The sequence below is a fragment of the Sciurus carolinensis genome, chromosome 4 (genome assembly GCF_902686445.1).
Source record: "Sciurus carolinensis chromosome 4, mSciCar1.2, whole genome shotgun sequence".
In the NCBI taxonomy this organism is placed as follows: domain Eukaryota; kingdom Metazoa; phylum Chordata; class Mammalia; order Rodentia; family Sciuridae; genus Sciurus; species Sciurus carolinensis.
The window spans coordinates 95,658-120,656 of record NC_062216.1 but is presented as its reverse complement, the minus strand read 5'-3'; the positions used below and the strand labels follow the sequence as shown (position 1 = coordinate 120,656).

Sequence of the window (24,999 nt, the reverse complement as noted above, 5' to 3'; positions counted from 1 at the left end):
CATCAATGTTTATAGCAGCTCCATTCACAATAGCTATACTATGGAACCAACTTAGGTGTCCTTTAATAGATAAATGGATAAAGAAAATGCAGTGTGTTTGTGTGTGTGTGTGTGTGTATGATGGACTATTACTCAGCTTTAAAGAAAAATGAAATGATGGCATTTGCTGGTAAATGGATGGAGTTGGAGAATATCATGCTAAGCAAAATAAGTCAATCCCCAAAAACCAAAGGCCAAATGTTTTCTCTGATATGTGGATGCTAATTCACAATAAGGGCAGGGGCACAGGGAAGAATAGATTTACTTTAGATTAGGTAGCGGGGAGTGAAGGGAGGGGAGGGCTTATGGGGATAGGAAGGATAGTAGAATGAAACAGACATTATTACCTCATGTACATATACGACTGCATGACCAATGTGATTCTATAACATGTACAATCAGAAAAATGAGAAATTATACCCCATTATGTAAGATATATCAAAGTACATTTTACTGTCATGTATAACTAATCAGAACAAATTTAAAAATTAAAAAAAAAACCCTACTAGAACTAATAATCAAATTTGGGAAGGTGCAGAATAAAAAAACAGTGTACAAAAGCAGCCTTTGGTGACAACCCAGATGGAAATGGAGATCACTGTGTTATGTGACATAGCCAGGCACAGAAAGATCAGTCCCACACAGCCTCTCTCATGTGGAATCTCACACAGATGTTCTCACAGAAAGAGAGTACAACAGTATTAGCCAGGGCTGGGGAGGGTTAGCAGAGGCTTGACTGACATGTGCCACACTACAGCTGAACGGGAGGAGTCTTGGTGTTGACCTGCACAGTAGGGTGAATGTCGTTAACACCACCACCACGGATCTCAAAACAAGGAGAGTGATCTTGAATGTACTTGCCACAAAAAAATAATGAATGTGTGAGGAGATGGACAAGCTAGTCACAAACTATATGTGGCTGGAACACCGTACCTCACAAGTTTGTTCAATTATTAAGTGACAAATTTTCTGAATGCACATGAGAACAATAGTCTGTGTTCCTGGGTGATCAGTGCTGCCTCTCTGCAGCCTCCGGAAAAAAAAAAAAATGCTGTTTGGACCACAGTCCACGAGGATCCAGAGAGGATTTCTTCATTGCCTAACGAAGGAGGAACAGTCTGAGGGCTGATTCTTCCCTCTGTGTGGGGGCCCAGCGCTGGGTGCGAGCAGTGGCCTTCTCACACACAGGCCACCCTCCCGGGTCTGCTCCGCCACGGGGAAGACTGCCGAGCCTTCCCCGTGTGCTCTGTGAGGATGGGGTGAGGATGCCGACCACCTGTCAAGTCCTCTGCAGCTGTGCCAGGCCTCAGTCCTGATACCATAGTGCTGCTCTGTTCTTATCATCTGTGAACCTTTCGCCTCCATCACCCTCATGTGGCCTGGGCTTCTCCAGTTCACCAGCGCCTCTGACCTGTTCTGCAGGCTCACCTGCCTCTCCCCTCGCCTCCCTGGTTGCACTAACATCTCTCTTCAGCTTCTGTCCTGAGTCTGCCTCTGCAGAACTGCCTCATTGGCTTGGTTTCTGCTCTTCCGTCATGTTGAAATATGGTCAGTGTCCACCCTGCTTCACAGACACATTTTTCCTGTTCACCTAACTGCTCTTTCTGTATTTTCTTCAGAGACTATTCATGTGGTAAAAGCTGTCTTCTCTTTCATAGCTGCTTCTGGGTAGGCAGAATTCCCTGGGCCTCTTCTGTAGGAGACTCTAGGCGGAGAACCAGGGTCCTTCTGTCCCAGGCTCTCTCCTGCATGGCTGCACAAGTGGACAACCCCACAGCCCAGCTCTGATACAACTGGGTTGGAGAAGCCCTTTGCAGCTAGCTTCATGCTGGCCTCTGTTCTTACCGTGGCAGGGTCCAGTACCAAGGATACCTCAATCAGGGGGTGGTGAGTCTGCCACCAGAGCCTGTTTGCTCAATCTGCCTACGGTATTTCTAGCAGTGCTGGTGATGTGGGGGGTAGGGCTTACACATCTCACAGACCATGAATTACACCTGCCTATTTCTTGGAAAAAGGAGTTTTTCATCCCTTCTTTCTTCTTGGGAGATTTGATTTCCAGAGAGAGAAAAGAAAATGCTAACTCACACAGCCCACAAATAATATAAATATGACAGTCCCAAACTGTCTTCTGAACAAACATTCTGCAGCTTCCATGTGTTTCCATGGGAGAATCCTGTGCTGAAGTGACACAGAAGCAGGGTCAGGGCTTTGACCAGAAGGCAGGTCAGTATAAGCCCAGTAAAGCTGAGAACCCCCTGCTGAAATTCAGTCCTCTGCCTGATCTTTGCATGCATGTGCGTGCGTGTATGCACGTATGTGTATATGGGTGAGCACACTTGCACATGGTGCTGGGGATGGAGCCCAGGGCCTACACATACTAGGTAAGTGCTGTACCACTGAGCCACACCCCAGCCCTCCTCTCTTAGTTCAGAATAGAACTGCAAACTACGTCCTTGTTGGTCCTTTGGCAGGTCAGCACCGTAAGCCTGGTAAGCCTGGCCTCGGTTTAGAGTCAATTCAAAGACAGGATTCAGGCCTATAGGTTATTAGCTTTGTTGCTAATTAAGCAGGGTTGGCAGAAGGGACTTAGATCCGCACAACAATGGAATTCCTCATCCGAATCCCGGACTGAAGTGGAGCCTCCAACACCCAAAGGCATCCCACACAGATTGAACCCTGAGGACATGAAGGAAAAAAGACCAGAACACAAACAGCTCCTGTTCCTCAAAGGAAAGCCATCCCACCCTGTTTCTCACCAACAAGAACAATGAGACCCTGGGAGGGAGGTCCTGCAGTATGTGAGGCCCCTGAGGTCAAGATCATTCCCACCTATGCCTCAGATGCCCACCTCCTTTCCAGCCAGCTCCAGGCCACCTGGCTTGTGGCATTGGAGGAGGACTCTCCTGTTACCGCAGATAGCAGAGGGTGTGCAGGGCAGCACGCGTGACATATGCAGACAGAGACACACACTCAAACCTCCTTAATGCCTAAGCATGGCAAACGTTAGCAGATGCAACTCCATGAACCACCCCTTTGGGGTCCTCAGTTCCCAGGTACAGTGTGAGTTACAGCTGAGCTCCAGGGGAGGGACCTGCAGGGACAGCAGCCAAGTGTCCTAGAAGATGACAACCCCCCCATCCAACGTAGGTAACACTTTCCAGTATCAGGCCTGAAATCTCCTTTAGAAAGATGCCAAATCTCTAGCACAAGGCTTAGACTGATCACCATGGAGAACTCATTCCTGGACCCACCTGGGCCCAACACCAGTATCTGCAAAATGATAATTAAGATAAAAGGGCAAAAGACACAATTTATGAATAAAATATAAACAACACTAAGCTGCTATATAGCTCTAAAGCAAAATTGGGAGTTTGAAAATCTGTTTAAAACAAAAATATTGTGGAAAATTTTTATTTCTCTCTTCAAATTTGACAATTCTAAACAAGTAAGGACACAGTAAAGTAAAACTAAGTAATATAATCACCGAAAATTGTATTTTAAATAGGAAAAGTTCCATCCTTAAAATAGAGAATTTGCACTACTTCATGTGTCAGAATATTTACGAGAAACATCTATGAAAATGACCACAGAGGAAAATGTGATTGTATCAAAGAGGCCACAGTCTCTGTTGATCATGCAGCTCACATTCAGTAAGGTCAAACAAAATCATGGCTTCTGATCCCATGGGCATGAGAGGGCAGAGGAGGGTAGCCAGCCTTACTTTTAAGTTGTTCTCAAAGCACAACATGCACGGGGCAGAGCAAAGCAGCTGTGCTCCAACGACTTCTGGATCCACCGGTTTCAGGTGAGCATGAACTAAGTTGCAATCACAGAGGCACCACTTGAAATCCCTGATGCCCTCTGACTCTCATGATGCCTGTGAGGCAGGGTCACCATCATCCCTGCTGCACAGATGAGACGAAATCTGCGACAGGTGGAGCCAGTGCAGCAGGTCGGCTCCAGGGACCCCCACCTCTTGGCTGGTTGCCCGTAGTGCTCCATAACCTCCCAGGGCATGAAGTTTGATCATCTGGTCTAAAGGTCATTCCACTTAACTCAACGTGAACAGAACCTGTGCTCCTCAGGACCGCTGAGTCCCTGAGCCCGTGTGCAGTGTGTGGTCTCCAGGGTTGCCAGCCAGAGTCCCGGCAGCTCCCCGCAGACCTCCACAGGGCCCTCAGGTGCTCCAGCAGAGGGGCTGTGAAAAGACCTCTCCCTCCTGCCCTGCTCTCTATTCCTCCACTTAGAATCCAGATCAGACTCTCGTCCTGGCCACAGGCTTATGGCACTGGCAGAAAGACAGTGTGCTACTTCCTCCCAACAGAACTACTTTCTAACTGAAAATTCTAATTCTGGTAGCAGCACCCTTAGTTGCTGCATTCAGCATGCTCCACAGTTGTCTTGTTGAGAAGACAAAGGTGCTGAGGTAAACAAAAGCAAGAGGGCTCAGGCACTTGCAGACTACCTCACGGCCATTCTGCTCTCCCTGTGGAAGAGGCACTTGAAGACTACCTCACGGCCATTCTGCTCTCCCTGAGCTTCTGTCCCCTCCACCCACCCCCATCGTTGTCAGTTATGCCCAGAGTTTCTTAAAAGCACCAGAGCTGAATGATCAGACTTTACTTCAGTTGAGGTCAAACGCCCAAATCAGAAGAAAGATGCTCCCTTAAAGAGAAGCTGACTTTCCTAGGAGGCCCCAAGGCTGGTTCCTCCCTGTCCTTCCTCTTTTAACAGACCTGTCCTTAGGAGCATTAACACATTTTGCTCATGTACTTTCATTTAGCATGTTTTCTTAAGGGGAAAAATTATAGAAATACCTGGAATTGATTAAATAGCCCACATTCAATTCATGAATCAACACACAATAAATAAGATTTATATATATATATATATATATATATATATATATATATACACATAGGATATCTTTTCTGTATAATTCTGCTAACTTGGAAGATTGGAGGACATCCTTTTGTGAAGAATTTTCTTAAAAAGTAGACTGTGGTACATTTATACAATGGAATATTACTCAGCCATAAAGAATAATAAAATTATGGCATTTGCAGGCAAATGGATGAAATTGGAGAATATCATGCTAAGTGAGATAAGCCAATCTCAAAAAACCAAAGGACAAATGATCTCGCTGATAAGTGGATGATGACACATAATGGGGGGGGAGGGGGCAAGAATGGAGGAAGGAGGGACTGTATAGAGGGAAAAGTGGGGTGGGAGGGATGTGGGGGAAGGGAGAAAATAACAGAATGAATCAAACACCATTACCCTATGTAAATGTATGATTACACAAATGGTATGCCTTTACTCCATGTACAAACAGAGAATCAACATGTATCCCATTTGTTTACAATAAAAATAAATTTAAAAAAAAGTAATTAAGGAAAAAAAAAGTAGACATAATATGCTCTATTTCTAAGATACAAGTATTCTTGAAAAGAGAAGGTTCCTGCACCTGGCAAAAAACTGATAATTTTAGAATGTCCTGCTAGACAGTTCATACCTTCAGCCAAACTTAAGGAGAATACTTAACAGTGACAAAAATCAGTGGAATACCTTACAAAAAGCCATGTGAACAGTGGCTGGTCGGCTCATCTCTGACTTGGAAATAAGAAACACCTACTGAGTGCGAGGACCTATAACACAGTAGGGCTCTGAATGCACATAACAACGACACATCAGCACTTGACCTGTCCCTGCAGCAGCCTGCTGAGCAATGGTCCACACAGGTATTAAAGACGGCATCTTTCAAGGACTCACGTTGATGACTAAGAAACCACTTGCCTTCTACTGGAGTTCACAGAATCAGAGGAAATTAAGTCAGAACAAAGCCTCCCAGTCGCCAGGAAAGCTGTGATTTGGTCTCTGTCCTTGTTTTCTCACCCTGCATCCTGGTGGTGAAGGACCTGTGTGCAGTTATTGGCCCTTGCCCACAGCCACCTCAAGAGGTCATGGAAGGCTAGGGGAACAGCAGCAGCCCTTGAGATGGTTCCCAAACTCCCACACACCATGCGCAAGGAGGCTCAGTCGCTTCCTGAGGTCCCCTGGTGGATGAGGGCAGCTGCTTCCCTGAGCAGTCTACCACAGGTGCCTGGCCTCTGCATCCTCACCATGCACACCCAGGAAGCCTGTGGCTACCAAGCCATCATCAGTAGAGATGTGAAAATGTCTTTAAAACCTCTCATACAGGGCTGGGGTTGTGGCTCAGTGGTAGAGCGCTTGCCTGGCATGTGGGAGGCCCTGGGTTTGATTCTCAGCAGCACATATAAATAAATAAAATAAAAGATCCATTGACAACTAACAAACAAACAAAAAAATCCACCAAAAAAACACAAATCTCATATAACCAGAGGTTCTGGTCCACAGTGTCTTTCTAGGTTTGAATAGAGCTGAGATACTGGGAGACAGGTAGGAGTGATTCCCAGGGTTATAAAAGTGTGAATGAAGATAAGAGTGACCAACTCTACCTACAGTAAGACCAAAGGGCAAAATACAAGCATGCATAGCAAAGGGTTAGAGGCTCCATCAAAACACACCCTCTCTGAAGTGCTCGACACATGTCCTGCCTCGCGACCCATCTGCAGGCAAGACAGGACCTGCTCAAGGAAGCCTACTTTCCCAGTAACTAAAGCTAAGGTGTGGCCCCTGGGGAGTTCAGAGCCCAGGGTGGCAGGGCTAGCCTGTGGAAGGGAGGTCCCCACTCCTATGTTCCTTCTTGGACATGCCCCTTTCTTCCTACAGCCAATGGGCAGACCTTGCTAGAAGCATCTTGAAAGCTTCATATTCACCATCTTCAAAACAGGTAATGAAAGAGTTATCAAAGCAGTTTTTTTCCTCTTCCTATGGTACTGAGATTGAACCCAGGGCCTAGTGCATGCTAGGCAAGTGCTCTACCACTGAGCCGCATCTCAGTCTTATCAAAGCCATTTTTGGAATAAAAAACTTACTTTGACCACATATGTGAACCTCCGGATATCCTGGATGGCGCTGGAGAAGTCCAGGCGGTTGAACGCCTCCCCCAGGGTGCAGTAGCCATGCCTCTGAAAAGCAGTGAAGTGAGGTCAGCTGGTGGTCAGCAGAGTCAACAAACCTTGGCAACTAGGCTACCTGGACATGTTTTAAAGTTGATGCAAATGAAGTTTGCTTTCATACTGAAGATTATTCCAGATGTACATGAGAGTAAAATTTGTAACAATGATAGAGTTTAGCCATTTATGCATAATCGAAAGATTTTGCATTAACTTGCATTTTTATACCACTGCTCATGTAATGACAAGGTATTTACAGAATTCCTCACTGGCTTCTTTTGCTGTGGACAGGTGGGGTAGACACAACTAGGCCCAAGGATGCTGGCATGGCACATGCTAGAGAAGGACTTCCCTGCAGGGAGGTCTGTACTGCCCAGGGCTGGGAGTGTGCTCAACTATCAAGGTGCAAGCCTTAGAGGGCCTCCTGGCTGTGGGGAGAGGTCTGAAGGCATGTGGTGGACCTGACAATGGCAAGTTTCCAAGCTGGGGGGCATGGGTGCCCAGCACCCAATACAAAAAAGCTAGTAATGAGAACACAGGTCCTGCTGAAGCTGAAGCACAAGTCATTTCCCTCACTTGTGTAAAGAGTGCTACCCTACCCTGAAGGCCTCCCTTAATGGAGCACCCTGTACTCCCCCAGTCTGCAGATCTGCACCTAAGGCTCAGCAGTCATTTTAAACTCCACCTTCAGGGTTTCAAATACCTGCTGTCTATATGCAGGGTTTTAATTTAGAGTTGTGGAGACAGGTAAACTGGAAGACAATGACAGGAATCACAAGAAGTGACAGATGACTCCTCAGATTCCAAACATGCAAGTGGGGCTGGAACGGGGGCAGCTGGAGTAGCAGAATGTCTGCTGGCCTCAGATTTGGCCTTTCAGGCATTCCTGGTTTTGTGCCCCAGTCCAAGGACAGTCCTAGTGTGTACAGGAACCAACCACATGCTTATCTGAAACAGCTAATACACATGTTCACTGAGCATCTCTTGTGCAGAATGCTTTCCTAGAGCGTTTCTACTTTGTGGGGAAGTGAAGTATAAACAGGTACAGATTGCAATCTGAAACACATCCCAGCTTACAGTCAATTTCTTCTTTTCTGAATGAATGAAATTCTAAATGCTGGTGCAGACAGCTCTTGCAGGCAGCTGCCATCTCACAACAGGAATGGGTCTGGTTCAGAGTAGACCACACAAGTGTCCTTGCTTTGCAGGCAATGTGGGTGTGCAGTGCCAGTCCTGGGCAATCCCAAGTCCATCAGATCCTAACCAAAGATCTCCAGACATCCCTGCTGCCTCAAGACAAATTCCAGTTGCAATTCATGTAGTAAAACAGAGCAGACGACATACTGAATAGTATTTTACAAGCGCCACGAGGTTAGATTCTGTAAATCTTCCCACAGCATCTCAGAGTATATGTTAACTATTAAGACTAGAGTCTTGTTATGCCTATTTAACAATACTAACCATCACCACATAGGTCATTAGTTTTCTTTCTCAGAATCTAATCCTAAGTTTCTAGGATGCTGGGCTAGTTTAAAGACATCCATTATTAACACTTCCAGAACACTTAACTTACCCTAACTTACTATGTAATAATAATTGCTCCTTGAATTACTTTCCCCAATTGCTGGGAAAGAAAGTAAATGCAAAGTTTTGCAGGGGTTCATAAGGGCTAAGCTTCGTTGGCACTAAGGAGAGAGACAGGAAACAGAGCTGGAAGCAACATGGGCTTGAGGCTGATAATAAAGCTTTCACTGACCTGGCAATCAAAGGCAGGCAAGCATTCAAACTGCTCTACTGCTCCAACCTTGAGAGCAGTTCTATACGAGTCAGTATCCACACAAAATGAGGGGCTCAGAGGTCACCCTCACCTCAATACACAGCAGAGCAAGGAGCATCCCCACCTGAAGCCACAGCTCCCACCAAAAGATCACACCTCAAAACCACACCTGAAAAAACCACTGCGGGTTCAGAGATGTATAGGGATCATGCAGGGCATATGTGTACACACACACATCCTTCACACATGCACACACAAATATGCACAGCATACACCACAAATGCCAGACATATACACACACCACACATATATACATACATCACACATATATACACACCACACATCCACACACACCAGACACATGACAAAACATACACAACACACAATGCATATATACACACACAATACACATTTGGGTAGAATATGCACCACAAACACATCCACACATGTGCACACGCACACATACACAGCCCACACTCATGCACACAACTGTGAATCATCGCTTCAAACACTACTCACATATACACATCTGTCAGAATGTGAATCACAGATTTGATATTCAAAAACAATAACTTCTTTAAGGTGACATTACATATTCAACAAAGGCTCTATAGGACAGGATCCTATTTATAATAAAATACTTACTTCTTTTGTGCTTTCTTTATGGACATAGATCCATTTTTCACGATAAAAACCTGGAATAAAAATTAACTTTGTTTTAAAAATGTGGCAAGTCATTTCAATATGAAGATCTTAAAGGAACTTCAACAACTGGTCATGCCAACAAAATTACTGGATGCATGGTATGGACAAAAGGTGCTTTACGTCAAGGTAAACTGAAATGCCTTGTATCCTGATCTGCTGAGAATTCTGAGATACTACATGGGAAAATGGCTTAAGAGGACTGCTTGTCTTAGCGGCTGAAAGAAAAACTGGTGCTAGTAATGACTACAGTAACGACATCAAGACGCAAGTGACTAGAAGTGCAACTGAACCCTCAAACATCCTTCTGCACCGAGAGCCTCTGGTGCTTCCGGACCTGCCTTCCTCACACCTTGAAGGTGTCAGAGACTTGAGCTACTCTGCGCCCTGTCAGGAGAGTTCCTGCCCCACCACCATCCTGTGCCCATCTACCTGCACAGCATCCCGTGTCCCAAACTCCAGCTCCTCCCACATCCAGTCCTGTCCTGCTTCGCTGCTAAGGAGTGAACTGAGGAGTAACCACCCTTCGGACCTGGGGCAGTGCTATGGGTTTTGCCATCTTTTGTTTGTGCGAATCTTAAAACTCAAACGATTGAAATGTACAATGTCTGATCACTGACTCAGTGGGCAACACTGGACACAGGGTTTGCTGACATACCCACAGCACTGCTTATTTTAAAAGGTAGCACAGCCAAAGCACTTGGGCATATCAACAATCTCAACAAGTAAAACATCATAATATTGAGGAAAATGACCTTACTTTGGGTATTTGTGTCATTTCTGAAATGTTCCTTTTTCCTTTTTTTGGATGCATATTCACACTCTTCATTATTGAATATTTCTTCATCTTCACTATTTAAGATACTGAAATAAAGACAGATTTTATTAAAATATTTTTCCAGGGAGACCTTTATTTGGCTTTTCCTTTTAAGAGCATATAATAAATATCTGGTTTGCAATTCAGAGACCAAAATAAAAATCACATTAAATCAGAGATGGATCATGAGCTTCAAAGTACAAGGGTAAGTTCTACCACACCATTTTCACTTTGAAAAATTGGGGCTGTGCCCTGGTTCTTTCAAGAAAGTTATATCTGTTAGAAGCTCCCAAGGGTTTTGAGATACTCAGCCAAGGCAGTTTCAGACATCGAATTGCTCTATTAAAACAGAGACCAGACACACAATCATGAATGCCGTGGCCGCGTGACGCCTGGTCTTTGACTTACACACCCTGACACGTCTGGTGAGTACTCAACATCCCTGGTGTCCCTTGTCTTAAAGACTTAACTAAGACTAATCGCCTGTGGGATGTGTTTTTGATAAGCATCAACCAAACCAGAAGAAACTGACATTTTAACCACTTAAGTACACTGAAATTTTCGAATATTTCTTTTTTATGAAATAAGGAAATAAAACCATAAGGCAATAATCAAGCATTGTGAATACCTTTTCTTTACAGAGTTTCTTCCCTGTGATGAGAAAAACCACAAACTGCAATCCACATCGCCAACACTGAAGATGCCTGAGACTTTTATTTTTGACACACTAAGCACCAAGGCTGCTCTTGGCCTCCAAGTGTGGGAGGAAGCACTGTGGGGATGAACTGGTTGGCAGAGACCTGGGACATATTCGGGACCAAGGACCCAGCGTTGCCTACTTGCCCTCAGTGTTCCCTGACTGGAGAACTGCGAACAAGCCCCTTTCGCTCACCAGTGCTGGCTGTGATGCAGCAGCTGAGCTGGTCACACTAATCTGTCACTGAAAGGAGCAGACTTGGATGTCTAACAAATAAATGATAAGCCTCTAGTGGATGGCAAGCCAAAAAGACATAAGTGTAACAAGAGCGCTGCACCCAGGAGATAAGACACCATCTGGACCAAAATAGGAAACAAGCCAAGAAAAAGAGCATATAAACTCTCCTCTCGGGCTGGGGAGACAGCTCAGCTGGTAGAGTGCTTGCCTTGCAAGCACAAGGCCCTGAGTTCGACCCCCAGTACCGCCAAACCTCAGCTCAGCCCAGATCTCCTGACGAATCCACGTCAGCCAGGTTCGCGAGCCCCATCGATCATCCATCCGTCAAGACCACGAGACTCCGCTGCTCTGACGGCTTTACAACCTGCGGAGGGAGCCCGCCGTCCTCGATTCCGACCATCGGCTGGAGGGAGTTCGGAGACCAGTTGTAGTCTTCTCTCCAACTAAGATAACGTCGCATTCGGGGTCGTCAGAACCAACAAGGCAGAGAGGACTTTGGACTATTTGATTGAGGTGTGTTATTTGCCATTCGATTTGGTTGATGTGTGATATTAGAAAAATTAAGTTTGTGTCATCCCAAGTGTATCAAACAAAGCCAATTTGTTTGGAATCAAATTCCAGTCACTCGCCTCTCTGCCGCTGGCAACAGTCACCACTGTCAGCACAGGCGGAGCAGCCTGGCAGGGCTGCAGCCACCAAGACAGTGTACCTGGGCACACGCCGCCCTCCCTGGGTCTCAGCTACACAAGCGTGTGTCACTGATTCAAACACAGAACACAGACACTTTCGAACCAGAAAAGCTTTTCCAGCTAAAATCATAAACACACCAGAGGAAAAGTAGAAATTCACTGCTCTCCAGAAACAGTGCCATGTCTTAGGACCAGACTTCCTTAACAGGACTCAACAGCACAAGAAATAAAAGCAGGAATCAATAACTGGGATAGATTCAAACTAAAAAGCTTTCTCTCAGCAAAGGAAACCATCAGCAATGTGAAGAGAGAACCTACAGAGTGGGAGAAAATCTTTGCCACTCTTACTTCAGATAGAGCACTAATTTCCAGAATATATAAAGAACTCAAAAAACTCTACACCAAGAATACAAATAACCCAATCAACAAATGGGGCTAAGGATATGAACAGACACTTCACAGAAGAAGATCTACAAGCAATCAACAGATATATGAAAAAATGTTCACCATCTTTAGTAATAAGAGAAATGCAAATCAAAACTACCCTAAGATTCCATCTCACCTCACTTACATGAGGTGCTTAGAGTCATTAAATCAGGGACAGAGGGTAGGAGGGGTGCTGGGAGCTGAAGGAAGGACAGGAGCTGGTGTTCAGTGAGCACACAGTATCAGTTTGGGGAGATGAAGGGCTCTGGAGGTAGAGGTATGATGAGAGCATAGCAGTGTGCTGTTCTTGTGCCATGCCCCTGAACCGTATGCCTAGACGGGCTGAGATGAACTTGCGGTGGTGTTTGCTACACTGGAGGGGGCAGCATGGTTGACTTCTCCTGCCAGATGGTCCAGGGTGTATGCTGAGCAGAGGGGAGGAAGTGCCAACCCATGGGACAACACATGGTACAGCAGGCGGACAACGCAGGGTTCACATGCTTGCAAGAATCACAGGACAGCTGCATGGTCAGCTGTGTCCCCAAGCTGGCAGCTTCCCTTCCTGCACCACAGGGGTCACTGCACACCCAGGCCTCACCCTCTCCTCCAGAACAGACCTCAGAAGTAACAAGACTTCATCTCCCCAAACTGATACTGTGTGCTCACTGAACACCAACTCCTGTCCTTCCTTCGGCTCTGTACACCACAGGCACACAACCTCCCCAGTTTGTCTGCAAGCAAGAACAGGAGGAGTGCAGAGAAGCAGCAGCAGATGGTTCCCAACAGGAAGCACAGAGCCCAGCACTCAGGAGCTCACTGCTGTGGCCAAGTTCCAAGAGTGAGCACTGCTTCACTGCCACCACCCACGTGACCTAATGCTTCCCTCAGCTACAGTGTTCCAGCGGTGACCTTTCAGGAAGTGTGCATTTTCTCAGATGACATTTCCTGGAGAGCTGGTAACAGGGTCTTTGGCTTCACGGCCATTCAGTGACTCATGACTTGGGCCACCTCTCCAAACTGCCTTCACTCTATCTGAGTAGAAGACGACTGGAGGGGAAGCCTCCAGTTTTAAAGTGAGCAGTTAATCGAGCATAGCAGTTCTCAACTCAGAACTGTAAGATATGTTAACAAACACCTGTGGTCTCAGCAACTCAGGAGGTTGAAGCAACAGGATTGCAAGTTTGAGCCCAACTTCAGCAACCAGGCAAGGCCCTAAGCCACTTAGCAAGACCCTGTCTCAAAATAAAAAATAAAAAGGGCTGAGGATGTGGCTCAGTGTACGCCTCTAGGTTCAATCTTCAGTATCAAATTAATACGTGTGTGTGTGATAGAAGTTTTGCTGCTACTAAAATACATTATCAAAATTAGCATACTTGCAAATAATGCAAGAGTATGAAATGAAAAGAATCCCTCATCAAACCCACCTCTAAATTAGCTGAACTTTCATCATTTCTACTGTTTTCTTGAGCTGTCTATAAAAGATAGCTTGAGGGGATATAGCTCAGTTTATAGAGTGCTTTGCCTTTCAAGCACAAGGCCCTGGGTTCAATCCCCAGCACAGCATGCACAGATAAATAAATAAATAGATAGATAGATAGAAAGATAGATAGATAGATAGATAGATAGATAGATAGATAGATAGATAAATGGGAGCCGGGAGAGAGAGAAGAGAAGAGAGAGATACTTAGTGGAACACTGGGAGCTGGGTGAAGTGGCTCACCAGTGACTCGGGAGGCTGAGGCAGAAGGATTATAAGTTTGAGGTCAGTCTTGGCAATTTAGGGAGGTCCTGTCTGAAAATAAAATTAAATAAAAGGTAGTTTGACGTGGGTGGGCAGTTCACTCTCCACAGAGATGAGCTCTTTGCCCACACCTGCTCTGAACACCCCAGTGTGTCCTAGACAGGACAGGATCTGGGTGAGTCTGGTGGCACTGACAGTCCTGTTGTGACCACTACTGGGTACAGATGCTGCTGAACCAGCACCTTGTGCCTATACTCTGGACATCCCAGCTCCTGGTGCCGGGCTGGCCATGGCCATGGGGCCTACTGCTTCCTATGTCTCAGACTCTTCCAGGGAGAGTAGCCCCCACTTCTCAAGAACAGTAGATACTTCCTCCCAGAACCAGAGCCTAGAGGTCCAGAATCAAGGTGTCAGAGGGCTGCTCCTCCTGTGTCCTCTCTCCAGGTTCTCCTGTGTCCTACAGGGCCTTACTCTGCATGCTTCCAGTCTCTCTGCCTCTTCCTACAAGGACAGTCCTATAGGATCAGGATGCATGCTCATGACCTCATGAAGTCTTAAGCACCTCCTAAAAGGCCCCTAAATATAGCCCATGATGGGGTGGGCTGTGACATGGGGAACATGGTTCTGTCCACAGTGCACAAGAAGGTCATCTTTTTATCCTTCCTAGGGTTTGACACAGGCGGGGGGACTTCTTGAAGTCAGAGTCTTATAAACTGAATAAATTGATTGTAACAGGTTGGATGGTGGCACCTCCAAAGATGTCTAAGTCCTAACCTGTGTGACTCTATTTAGAAATGGACCTTTACAGTGAAGGATCTGGAGATGGGATCATCCTGGACTGACCAAGCACTGGTGCATTCTTGAGCAGAGGAGGACTGCACAGGGGGAGGTACATGACAGACAAAGTGGAGAATGGGGTGGCACGTCCACCAGCTAAAATATAGGAGGCATGGGCAGTGCTCCCCAGAGCCTAAGAGGAACCAGCTCTGCCTGTCCCCCGATTTTGGACTTCTGGCCCCAAACCTGGGGGCACCGAATCTCTGTTGTTTCAAGTCACTGAGTTGAGGTCATGGGCCCTGGAAAACTGAAAAAGTTACCCCTCAGGGGGACTCTGATCTTGAAGTACCTGTGCCAGGCACGATGCCACCTATGGAGGGAGACCAGGCAATAGGCAGCTGCCTGTTGGCTCATCTTCCAACAAAGAGTGAAGGTCATATGACACTTTCTTTGAAGGCAAAGGCTCACGTTATTCATTTTCCTAACATAAGCTGTTTTCACGTCATTGTAATTGTAAAAAGATATTCCAAAAGAAAAAATCCAGTCAATTTTCTGAAAGTTCAAAGAAAGGAGAGATGTGAAACCTATTTTTAGGATTAATATGTCTTCCCTCACATGCCAGGCTTAGAAATCTAACCATACTTGTTATGTGGCAGGAGGGAGAAACAGCCAAGGTGCACGGAACACAGAGGTGAGGGGCCAGGAGCAGATTCAGGTGCCGGCACACTCACCGAGCGGCACACCAGACCATCAGCAGAGAGCAACACAGAGTTTCCAAGGGGCTCTCTGAATCCACACCAGGGGAGGAAGCCCATTAAGGCATCCCAAACAGGGCAGGAGGCGACTGACCTTGCTCTCTGGAGCACCATCGCACCCACATGAACAGAAGCGCCCCAGCTCACAGTCAGTGTGTCACATTGCTGTGGGGTCTATAAACTCTTCCCCACTCAAGAATGTATGTCCACAGAACTGGGAATGAGCAAACTGAACTTGTCGGCAGTTTTGAAGGTTCACAGGCCCTGGACAGAGTAGGCTCAGGTGATGTAGTTAAGATATCTAAAGAAAAAATGGGAGCCAAGGATTTAACATCTGAATAAAAAACTGCCCAGGGTACAGGTCAGGCTCTCCTGAGCATGCAAACAGGCGGTATTGTGACAGGAGTCAAGCAAGACCACTGAGAACACGCTTGGAGGCCAAGCCGACAGGCAAGGGCTGTGGCTTAGCTGCAGACAACAGATCCTGGTGGTGACAAAGGTGCCACAGGTGGTGGCTCTGCTACAGCAAGCAGACAGGTGGACAGCCAAATGGCGTAGGGGATGTGTTAGAGGACAACAAGGCACAAAGGGGACAAGGCCGCTTCAGGGAAGATGTGGGCAGAGGGGGCCACCAGCCGACTGCAATATACCATGCTCTATCAGAAGCCAAGAGGAGGTTCCAAAACCAAGGAACTAAGGGCACAACATACAGGCATCAGCACAAGGTGATGTTAGCAGGGGGAGAGCCACCCTAACTGCCAAAAGAGTAAAAGCAAACACTCAGAACACAGGGCAATAGGCAGGCTCCCTGTTACTTGTGATGGTAAAAAATATACACACAGAGAGATGCAGCCATAAACGCATGCTGCATACTGAGATGCAGACACATACATGTTACACACAGCTACACAGATGTACACACATTATGCAAAGAGATGCAACATACATACATGTTACAGGTAGAAAGATGCAGACAGATAAACCCACAGATGCAGATGTAGGCAAGTTCATGCAGAGAGATGCAGACATAGGCACACATTATGTGCAGAGAGAGACATGCAGACGTGGGCATGTGTTACACACAAAAAGCATTAACCTGAGAGACCAGAGGCCAAACAGAGCAGTGAGTTCAACAGCTCATCTTGCCTGACATAAGGAAAACAGCTTTAGATTGACTCACAAAGAAAACTCAACATCACAAGTGAATGTAAAATTCAGCTATAAGAGTGTGAGGAAGTGCATATGAACCTAAGGAAAACAATGACCACAGAAAACTTTACAGCATTAAATGTCTATATAAAATTTAAATAATGAGAATAAATTATTTAAATATATAACTTGAAAACTCAGGAATATATGAACTACAAGAAGGGAAGGAATTATTGAAGATAAAAGGAGATTTAAAGTAATAGTAGAACTAAAAAGTAATCTAAAAACTATTTCTCTGCAGAAAACAAGAAGAAAAAAAACTAGATATGTTGGGAAAAAATAAAGTACAGATTCATGAAACCATCAATGATGAGAAGAAAATCACAAATGCTAACTGATAAACTTAGTAAGTAAAAAAGCTAGAAATAGACGAAACATTATTTTAAAAACATATATGTATATAAATTTAATACTATTCCAATAACATGGTTAATTTTTCCTGGCACTAGACAAATTGACCGTGGAACTCGTTCACGGAGCACTCTGGCCACCTCAGATCTAAACTGCTGGGAGCTTCTCCAGGGCACCTGCAGTGCAGGGAAGTGAGGGAGCAGCAGTCAGAATAGAGACCAGGCAGTACCAGCTGACAGGGAAATTTGGCAGAGAAGAGACTGGAGCCAGTGGGTGCAAGAACTGGATGACTGTGTGTCAGGACCTGGCAGGCTCTCTCCTCCTCACACTCAGGACGAAGCCCAAAGGATTAGTTGAGCTGATACACAACTCACACATAGTGGGACGAGGAGGTTTGCAGGAGGGCTCAGAGAGTGTGACCCAATCATGAACCTCATGTTTCCGCCTCCTACTCCTCAACAGCCCCTCTCCTGCCACACCCCAGGGCTCCTGGCAGTACAGTCGGCATGCCCGTGACACTGCTTCCTAGGCCTGTCCTGCCTGTTCCTTCCCTTGGTGAGGACGACAAGTCGTTCAGATTTCTAGCACCAGTGGTCCTCCCATACTGTGACACATCCACGCAGCAGGACCAAAGCCAGGAAATGCCACCAACTCAGCCGCAGCTGTGTCCATGTCAACTGCTGGTCTCCCACCAGTCCCGGGCTGGAGTCCCCAGGAACCACGCTGCCTCTGGCTGACGGGCCCTGTGCCTGTGAGAGTGTCAGTGCGATCAGTTACTTTGCAGTTTATCAGCCTGGGTTTGCTGGAGTTCTCTTCTGGGGAAGTTGAGGGCTTCCACTTCTGGGAAGAATGCCAGATGCGTGCTGCCAGCCCTGGAAGCTGGTGAGGTGGTGTCGCCAGGCTCCACTGTAAACTGTCCACTGCCCCTTGGGATGAAAGTTGCCTGGCAGGTACCAGCAGACAGGCTGCTCTAGCCTTTCACTACTGCTGGGCACCTGGGAAGGCTGGGTGTGAACAGCCTCATGGGGACTGTCACTTCCCTCTTCCTCTGAAGTCTTCTGTAAGAGAATGCTCCCTCATCCTTCCTTTATCTACGTGAACTCACGGATATTCACTTCCCTTTTGGCTAGGATTCAGTATCATTGTTTATTTTGTTCACACTGCTCCAGCTGTGGCAACCAGGGTATTCTGGGGTGGTGTCTGCTCTGCTAAGTGAGAACCCCCATTATCAGCCCTCTATACTTGGCAGTGTGGGCTGCTCCAGGCCTGTCTCTTCCCCACTCCAGCCCTGGAGTCAGTGTCTTCTCAGAGGAAGCCTGGTTGCTCACCAGGGCTGCTGGGTGCCATGAGGCCTTCGTGGACACAGCTGCGGAAGGGATGCACTCCACTCACTATGCCCACAGATTCCTCTCTCTCTGAAACACCAGCAAGCTGGGTTCCTGCTGAGACCCCAACCCTGTCCAGAACCACAGGTTCTGCCACAGCATTTCCTGGCTTCCTACTCTTCCTCTATAGTCAGAAAGTTCAGAGGCTCTCATCCTCCATGCTCGTTCATGGCTGTTTGCTCCAGTGCACCTTTAAAGAGATTCCAGGTGCTCAACCCACACCTGTAAGAAGCAATGTGCCAAGAAGCCTGTCTCCAGCTGCATGGCATCCTGTCACAGGGCCCAGTCCATCACCGGCCAGCTCCTTCATGTCTACCTCTAGTGTGGCCACGCAGACTCTGCCAGATGAGACCCATCATCACAGCCTGCACTGTGTGGGGTCCTCTCTGCGCCCCCACACCCTGCTGATTCTGGTAAGATCTACAGGTTAACAGTAACAAATGTAACTTCAGTTCTTGCACACCAGAGCAGTCTCCTGCTCTTGGTAATCAGCCCCAGACCCCATCATGTTGTCACGGTTCAGAGGTGAGGTGTCCCCCAAAGCTCACTGTGAGGAGATGCAAGGAGGTCTGGAGGTGAAGTGCTTGGGTTGTGAGAGCCTTCACTCACTCAGGCAGCTGACCTCTGACAGGGGTTAACCGGGTGGTGACTGCAGGCAGGCAGGGAGTGGCAGAGGAGGGAGGTGTTGGGGGCGTGACTTGGGAGTTTATGTTTTGCCCATGGTGCTTCCTGGTGCCATGTTCCCAGTCACTGTCCTCCTCCACACCCTTTCTTTCTTTCTTTTTTTTAAATTCATTTTTATTGTAAACAAATGGAATGCATGTTGTTTCTGTCTGTACATGAAGTAGAGGCATACCATTTGTGTGATCATACATTTACATAGGGTAATGGTGTTTGATTCATTCTGTTATTTTTTCCTTCACTCACCCCACCCCTCCCAACCCTCCCTTCCCTCCGTACAGTCCCTCCTTCCTCCATTCTTGCCCCCCTCCCACCCCCCATTATGTGTCATCATCCACTTATCAGCAAGATCATTTGTCCTTTGGTTTTTTGAGATTGGCTTATCTCACTTAGCATGATATTCTCCAATTTCATCCATTTGCCTGCAAATGCCATAATTTTACTATTCTTTATAGTTGAGTAATATTCCATTGTATATATATATATACCACAGTTTCTTTATCCATTCATCAATTGAAGGACATCTAGGTTGGTTCCACAATCTGGCTATTGTGAATTGAGCAGCTATGAACATTGATGTGGCTGTATCTCTGTAGTATGCTGATTAAATATGACTTAAGTCCTTTGGGTATAGGCCAAGGAGTGGGATAGGTGGGTCAAATGGTGGTTCCATTCCAAGCTTTCTTCCTCCACACCCTTTCACCATGATGTTCTGCCTCACCTCAGTCCCTGAGGAATGGAGCTGGCCATCTATGGACTGAGACCTCTGAAACCACAAGTCCCAAATAAACTTTTCCTCCTTAAAATCATTCTTGGCAGGTCTTTTGGTCACAAAATCAAAACAGCTGACTAAAACGTGTGCAGGCCTCTGGGTTTAGTTTCCTAAGATTCATCCACACTGTGGCTCACAGGTGCTCCTGACTACTTCTGGGTAGTTTGCACTGCAGAGATGTTTCCTGTTTGCCATCCATCCACCTTGTGAAGGACAGAGGGTTCTGTCCAAGCTCTGGCAGTTACCAAATAAAACAGTCATAATGTTCACATGCATATTGGTGTAAACAGTTTTCACTCACCTTGGGTAAATGCAGAGGACTGAGGTTGCCGTTTAACTTAATGGGAAACCTCCAAGCTGTCCTTCAATGTGGCCGTGCCACTCAGTCTGCTGTGCTCACAGGAGTCCACCCTTGCCAGCCCTTGCACACCACCAGGAACAGTTGTGCCACTCCCCACGTTTCCTGCTAGACCTCCAGCTGTCACCTGCAACCACAGCTGAGTGCCACACTGCCTCTAGACTACTCGCACTCCACGAGGACAAGGGAGTTGAGCAGGTGATCCTTCTCTGCTTGTTTTCCTGGCTTCTTTACAATTCGTGAATCTTCTTTGGTGAGGCACAGGTTCAGTTCTTTTGTCCCATTTTCTCCTGGGTTTTGCTTGTTCTCTTACTGTTGAGTTCTAAGGGCTTTTTGTATGTTCTGGATAATGGTCCTTTGTCAGATATGCAGTTTACAAATGTACTCTCTCAGAAAAAACATTTTTGATAAAATGTAAGTTACTGATGTTTTTTCTTTTATGGGTTGTGCTTTTGGTGTCCTATCTGAAAGCTGTGTTTCTGATATCATATCTAAACGACCATGCTTCTTGCAGTTTTATTGCTTTACAATTTACAATTGGCCCTATAATCCATTTTGCATGAATTCTTATATAAAGTGTGAGCTGTAGGTCAATGTCATCTTTTTTGCACATGGATGTCCAGTATTCCAGCACCATTTATTGGCATATTTTCTCCATTGAATTGCCTTTGTGCCTCTGTTTGACTGTATCTGCATGGCCCCACTTTTCAGAACTGTTCTGGTATTCCAGTTCCCCTTCTTTGTAGTGATGACTTTAGAGAATAAGTGTTTAATACTGAATCATGGTTTTCTAGTATAGTGAGAAAACTGCTTTCCCCAGGTTATGACAACATCTTCCATGTTTTCCCCCTTGAAACTTTTCAACTTTTACAGAGTATTCTGTGAGCCACCTACATCAATGCTGTGACTAAAGTGGGGTCAGCAGTGGGGGCTACCTGAGAGTCTGCCTTTCCCAACAGGACTGCACTGGCCAAAAACACCGCTTCCCTTGCTGATAAACTTGGACACCTGGGTCAAAAGCACCTTATTCTGCAGGTGCCCATTCATAGCAGAATGAGCATGGCAGCAAGTTCCCTCAGCTACAGGATGAATCTTGCCAACAGCCACCGTCCAACAGAGGCCAGACACTGTGGAATCCATCAGACGAAACCACACTATAGTGTTTAGACATACATCACTAGCTGCTCAACTGTAAAACAGCAAGAATGGGGTGGGTTTTTGGGACAGTGGGCACGTCCCTGATGATGCTGGTTACTCTGGCACATCTTCTGTGACACATCACTGAATTAGAACTCTTGCTTTGTGCACTTTCTCTATATTTTTGCTACATTTCACTAAAACAAAAAGAATGAGAAAAGGGGAGGGAGAAGAATCTAGAAATTTGGGGTATTGGAAATTTTAAGGCCTTTTTAATGTCATACCTCAAATAAGAGAGTTTTGAACTAAAATACAGATACCTGAAATGGAAAACAAAATGAGAAAGAATGCCTTAGAATAGATGCTGATAAAATCATGGCAGCTGCCAAATGTGCCTAGCTTTAAGAATGAACCGAGGTCTGAGCCCATCTGGGCAACTCAACTTCAGATCAGGGGGCTAAGCCAGGGTTGTCTCCATGATCAGGGTCTGCCCGTTGCTCACACTAAACAACCTGCATAAAGCAAGTGGTCAGCTTCCATCTGCAGATATTACCCTACAGACACAAATCAGGCCTCAATACACAGCCCGGTGACCTGCACTGGAGAAGGATGCTTGCTCTCAGGCCTTACATGACTAGCAACAGCCTGTGGCCAGTAGGACATCAGTGCTAATTCAATTCAACATAAAAAAAAAAAAAAAGTAACTCAGGCCCCTGCTTTTGGAAGATAAATCAGTCAGCAACCAAAACAAAACCAATTTTGATGGCTAGTCTTGGGGTCTGCTGGACTCCCACCCTATGAACATGTCTCTACACTTACCCAGACTCCAGAACCCTGAGATCCTGCAGCTCAAGTTGTGATACAGGGGCACAGAGGCTCTCGGACCAGTCAGGAAGGGTTCTTGTTTGGTGGGATCATCGTGATCAGATAAAGAAACAATCAAAGCATGCTCAGACTATTTCAAGAACCAACAGAATGATGCTTGGTCCTTCAGGTAAAGAAAAGGGAGCCAGCAAAGTGGACACCCTGTGCGCATTAGAGAAGCAGCAGCCCCAGGAGCAAAGGCGCAAAGGTTGCTTGGCCTGCAGGTGAAGGAAAAGGAGCACTTCTGCAGTCCAACTGCAGCAGGTTGACGGCAGGATGGGTTTCAATCACGCCTCCACAACCCACCCCTCCTGCAGAGGGGCAACTGCTCTAACCCACACAGAATCTTGCTGTCAGTAGATTCCCCTTTTGTGTACCCCAGTTTGGATTTGGTTTCTCTTACTCAAAGGTGAGAACCTAGGTCATCTGCCAGGTGTTCAAGCTCTGACCTAACTGTGCATGCACCCTCAGTGCCATGAGTATTTAAAGTTCTAGTATTGCCACATTAGCATTCAAATTTTGTACATACTATTGAAAGTATAAACTGGTACAATTCTATTAGGAATTTAGACTTCATAAATACCATACAAGAATGCAAAGTGATACAAACAGGTGACCAATGCTACCAGTCAGAAATAATTAGAAATAGAAATAACTAAAATGTTATTAGTGGAAGCTTGGGTAAAAAATTCATGCGATATGCAAACAATGAAATGAGGTCATTATAAAGAATGAAGCAAACCAACGTGCTGATGTGAAATACTTCCACGAAGCACAAAGTGGGGGCAAAGGATGTGCAGGCAAGGCTCACGGAGACATGTGGTGAAGTGAAGGGTGTGTGATGTGCGGACCAGCCTAGCTGCTCAGGCAGACCCTGGGCCTGTACCAGGAGTTCCTCAAGTCAGTGGGACTCATCCTTCCAACTGTGCAGTCAAAGGCCATCCTCCTTACTCCTTTGGATTACGCTCACACATCCTAGTTGCCCATGAGTCCTGAAAAATCCCAGAGTCTGAACCCTTCATGAGCTCACCTCTTCCTCTCCAAGTCACCATCATTTCTCACGTGGATCCTGCCAACAGCCTCCAGGAAGTGGCCTGCCTGTTCTGTCTTCCTTCCAGCAGTCTGCTTTAACCCAACAGACAAAACAGCCCATTAAATACAGACCTCAACAACCACTCCTGCTCAAACCCTGACCACTCCTCATCCTGAGAGAAGCCCAGTCCTTACCAGGACAATAAGCTCTTCACACTGGCCTGGCTTAGACTGGCCTGTCTCTTGCTACCTCTACTGCACCACACTGGAGTCCCTGCTGAGCTCCAGGAGGCAGCCTTGGAGCGTCTGTGAGACCCTCTTCCCTGTCTGGAGGCTGCTACAGAGGGGCCACCCTTTCACTTCTTGAGAGGCCAGGCTCCAGTTCTCCACACACCATAGCTCGCCCTCAGCAGTCTTACCTCCCACAGATAGACACTGCACAGAACCAAAGTACAGAGACAGCTTTGTCCCCTGTCCATCTGTGCCACTGAAATACCAGCTTCCTCAGGCATGGGTTTTTGTCTGTCCTGTCTATGTCTATCCTGGCACCTATGGTGAAGAGTGAATGCTTCCTAGCTACTACAGACAGACTGGGAACAGCATCATACCTAATGAAAAAACCAGAGCCATCCCTAGGCTGGACCCTGAAACATGCATCCACACACCCGGAAGTGGAGGCAGGACTCAGGCCCATCTGCTTTCAATGAGACAGGGACAGGATCCTGCCCAACCACCAGCAGAGAAGGCACTGGCACTTGGCACCCTGGCAGGAAAGATCCCCACAGGTTCTTCTCCTGTGGTAGACCCTGGGTTGGGGCAAGAGTCATTGGTTACTGCAAGTGTTTTAATAAAGAACCTCTGACCCACAACATCTCACCTATCTGTTTTGACAAAATGTATAAAGATTCAGGGTAGTCATGAGAGATGAAAATCTAAAAACTCACTGTGGTTCTAAGACCGAGCATGCCAGTATAGGATTTCCTAGAGAAAAGTGCATGGAGCCAAAACTCAGAGAAGACTGAAGAAGGAAGCAGTGTTCATGAATAGCAGAGCAGAAGGCCAAGTAGGCCAATGGAGATGTTGGACAGCATCTGGCCACAGCACATCTGATGAGTATCTGAGTACCCATTCACCAAAGAAGTGCAAAGAGCTAACGAATCTGTGTAAATGGGGTGATCAGGAGAGCAGGGAGCTCACAGGCCCAGGATCTACTGTGCTGTCCAGTGAAGAGGTGGTCAGGGGAGCAGGAGCTCACAGGCCCAGGGTGCACTGTGCTTTGGGCTTTTTGTCTTGCATTTCTTGTCTTTTCATGCTCTTACTGATCTAGGGTAGGAATCCGCCGTTGGGTGGACTAGGAAACAGACTGGGATGAGGTATAACACATTGACAAGAGTGCCTTGAAACAACAGATCACAGGATAAAAGTTAGACAAAAAAAACGACATGAGGGCTGGGATGTAACTCAGTAACAGAGCATTTGCCTAGCGCGTAAGAAGCACTGGGTTTGATCCTCA

At 46.5% G+C, this 24,999-nt stretch overlaps 1 protein-coding gene across 9 annotated transcripts in view; it reads right to left on the bottom strand.

The window, feature by feature from the left end:
- Fbxo25 (F-box protein 25) overlaps nt 1-24,999 on the bottom strand; it is a 49,609-nt gene that overhangs the window by 15,244 nt on the left and 9,366 nt on the right. For 8 of the 9 annotated variants that reach the window (XR_007108380.1, XM_047550313.1, XM_047550312.1 and 5 more), the window contains exons 3-5: nt 10,319-10,422; nt 9,502-9,551; nt 6,999-7,091 (exon numbers count right to left, since the gene is read on the bottom strand). Coding sequence is in view for 8 of the 9 variants with exons in the window: in XM_047550313.1 (XP_047406269.1) it covers nt 6,999-7,091; nt 9,502-9,551; nt 10,319-10,422 (247 nt within the window). In the remaining variant the exon portion in view is untranslated. Of the gene's footprint in view, nt 1-6,998; nt 7,092-9,501; nt 9,552-10,318; nt 10,423-24,999 lie in introns of those variants that run through there. The other variant, XM_047550319.1, reaches the window with a different exon arrangement.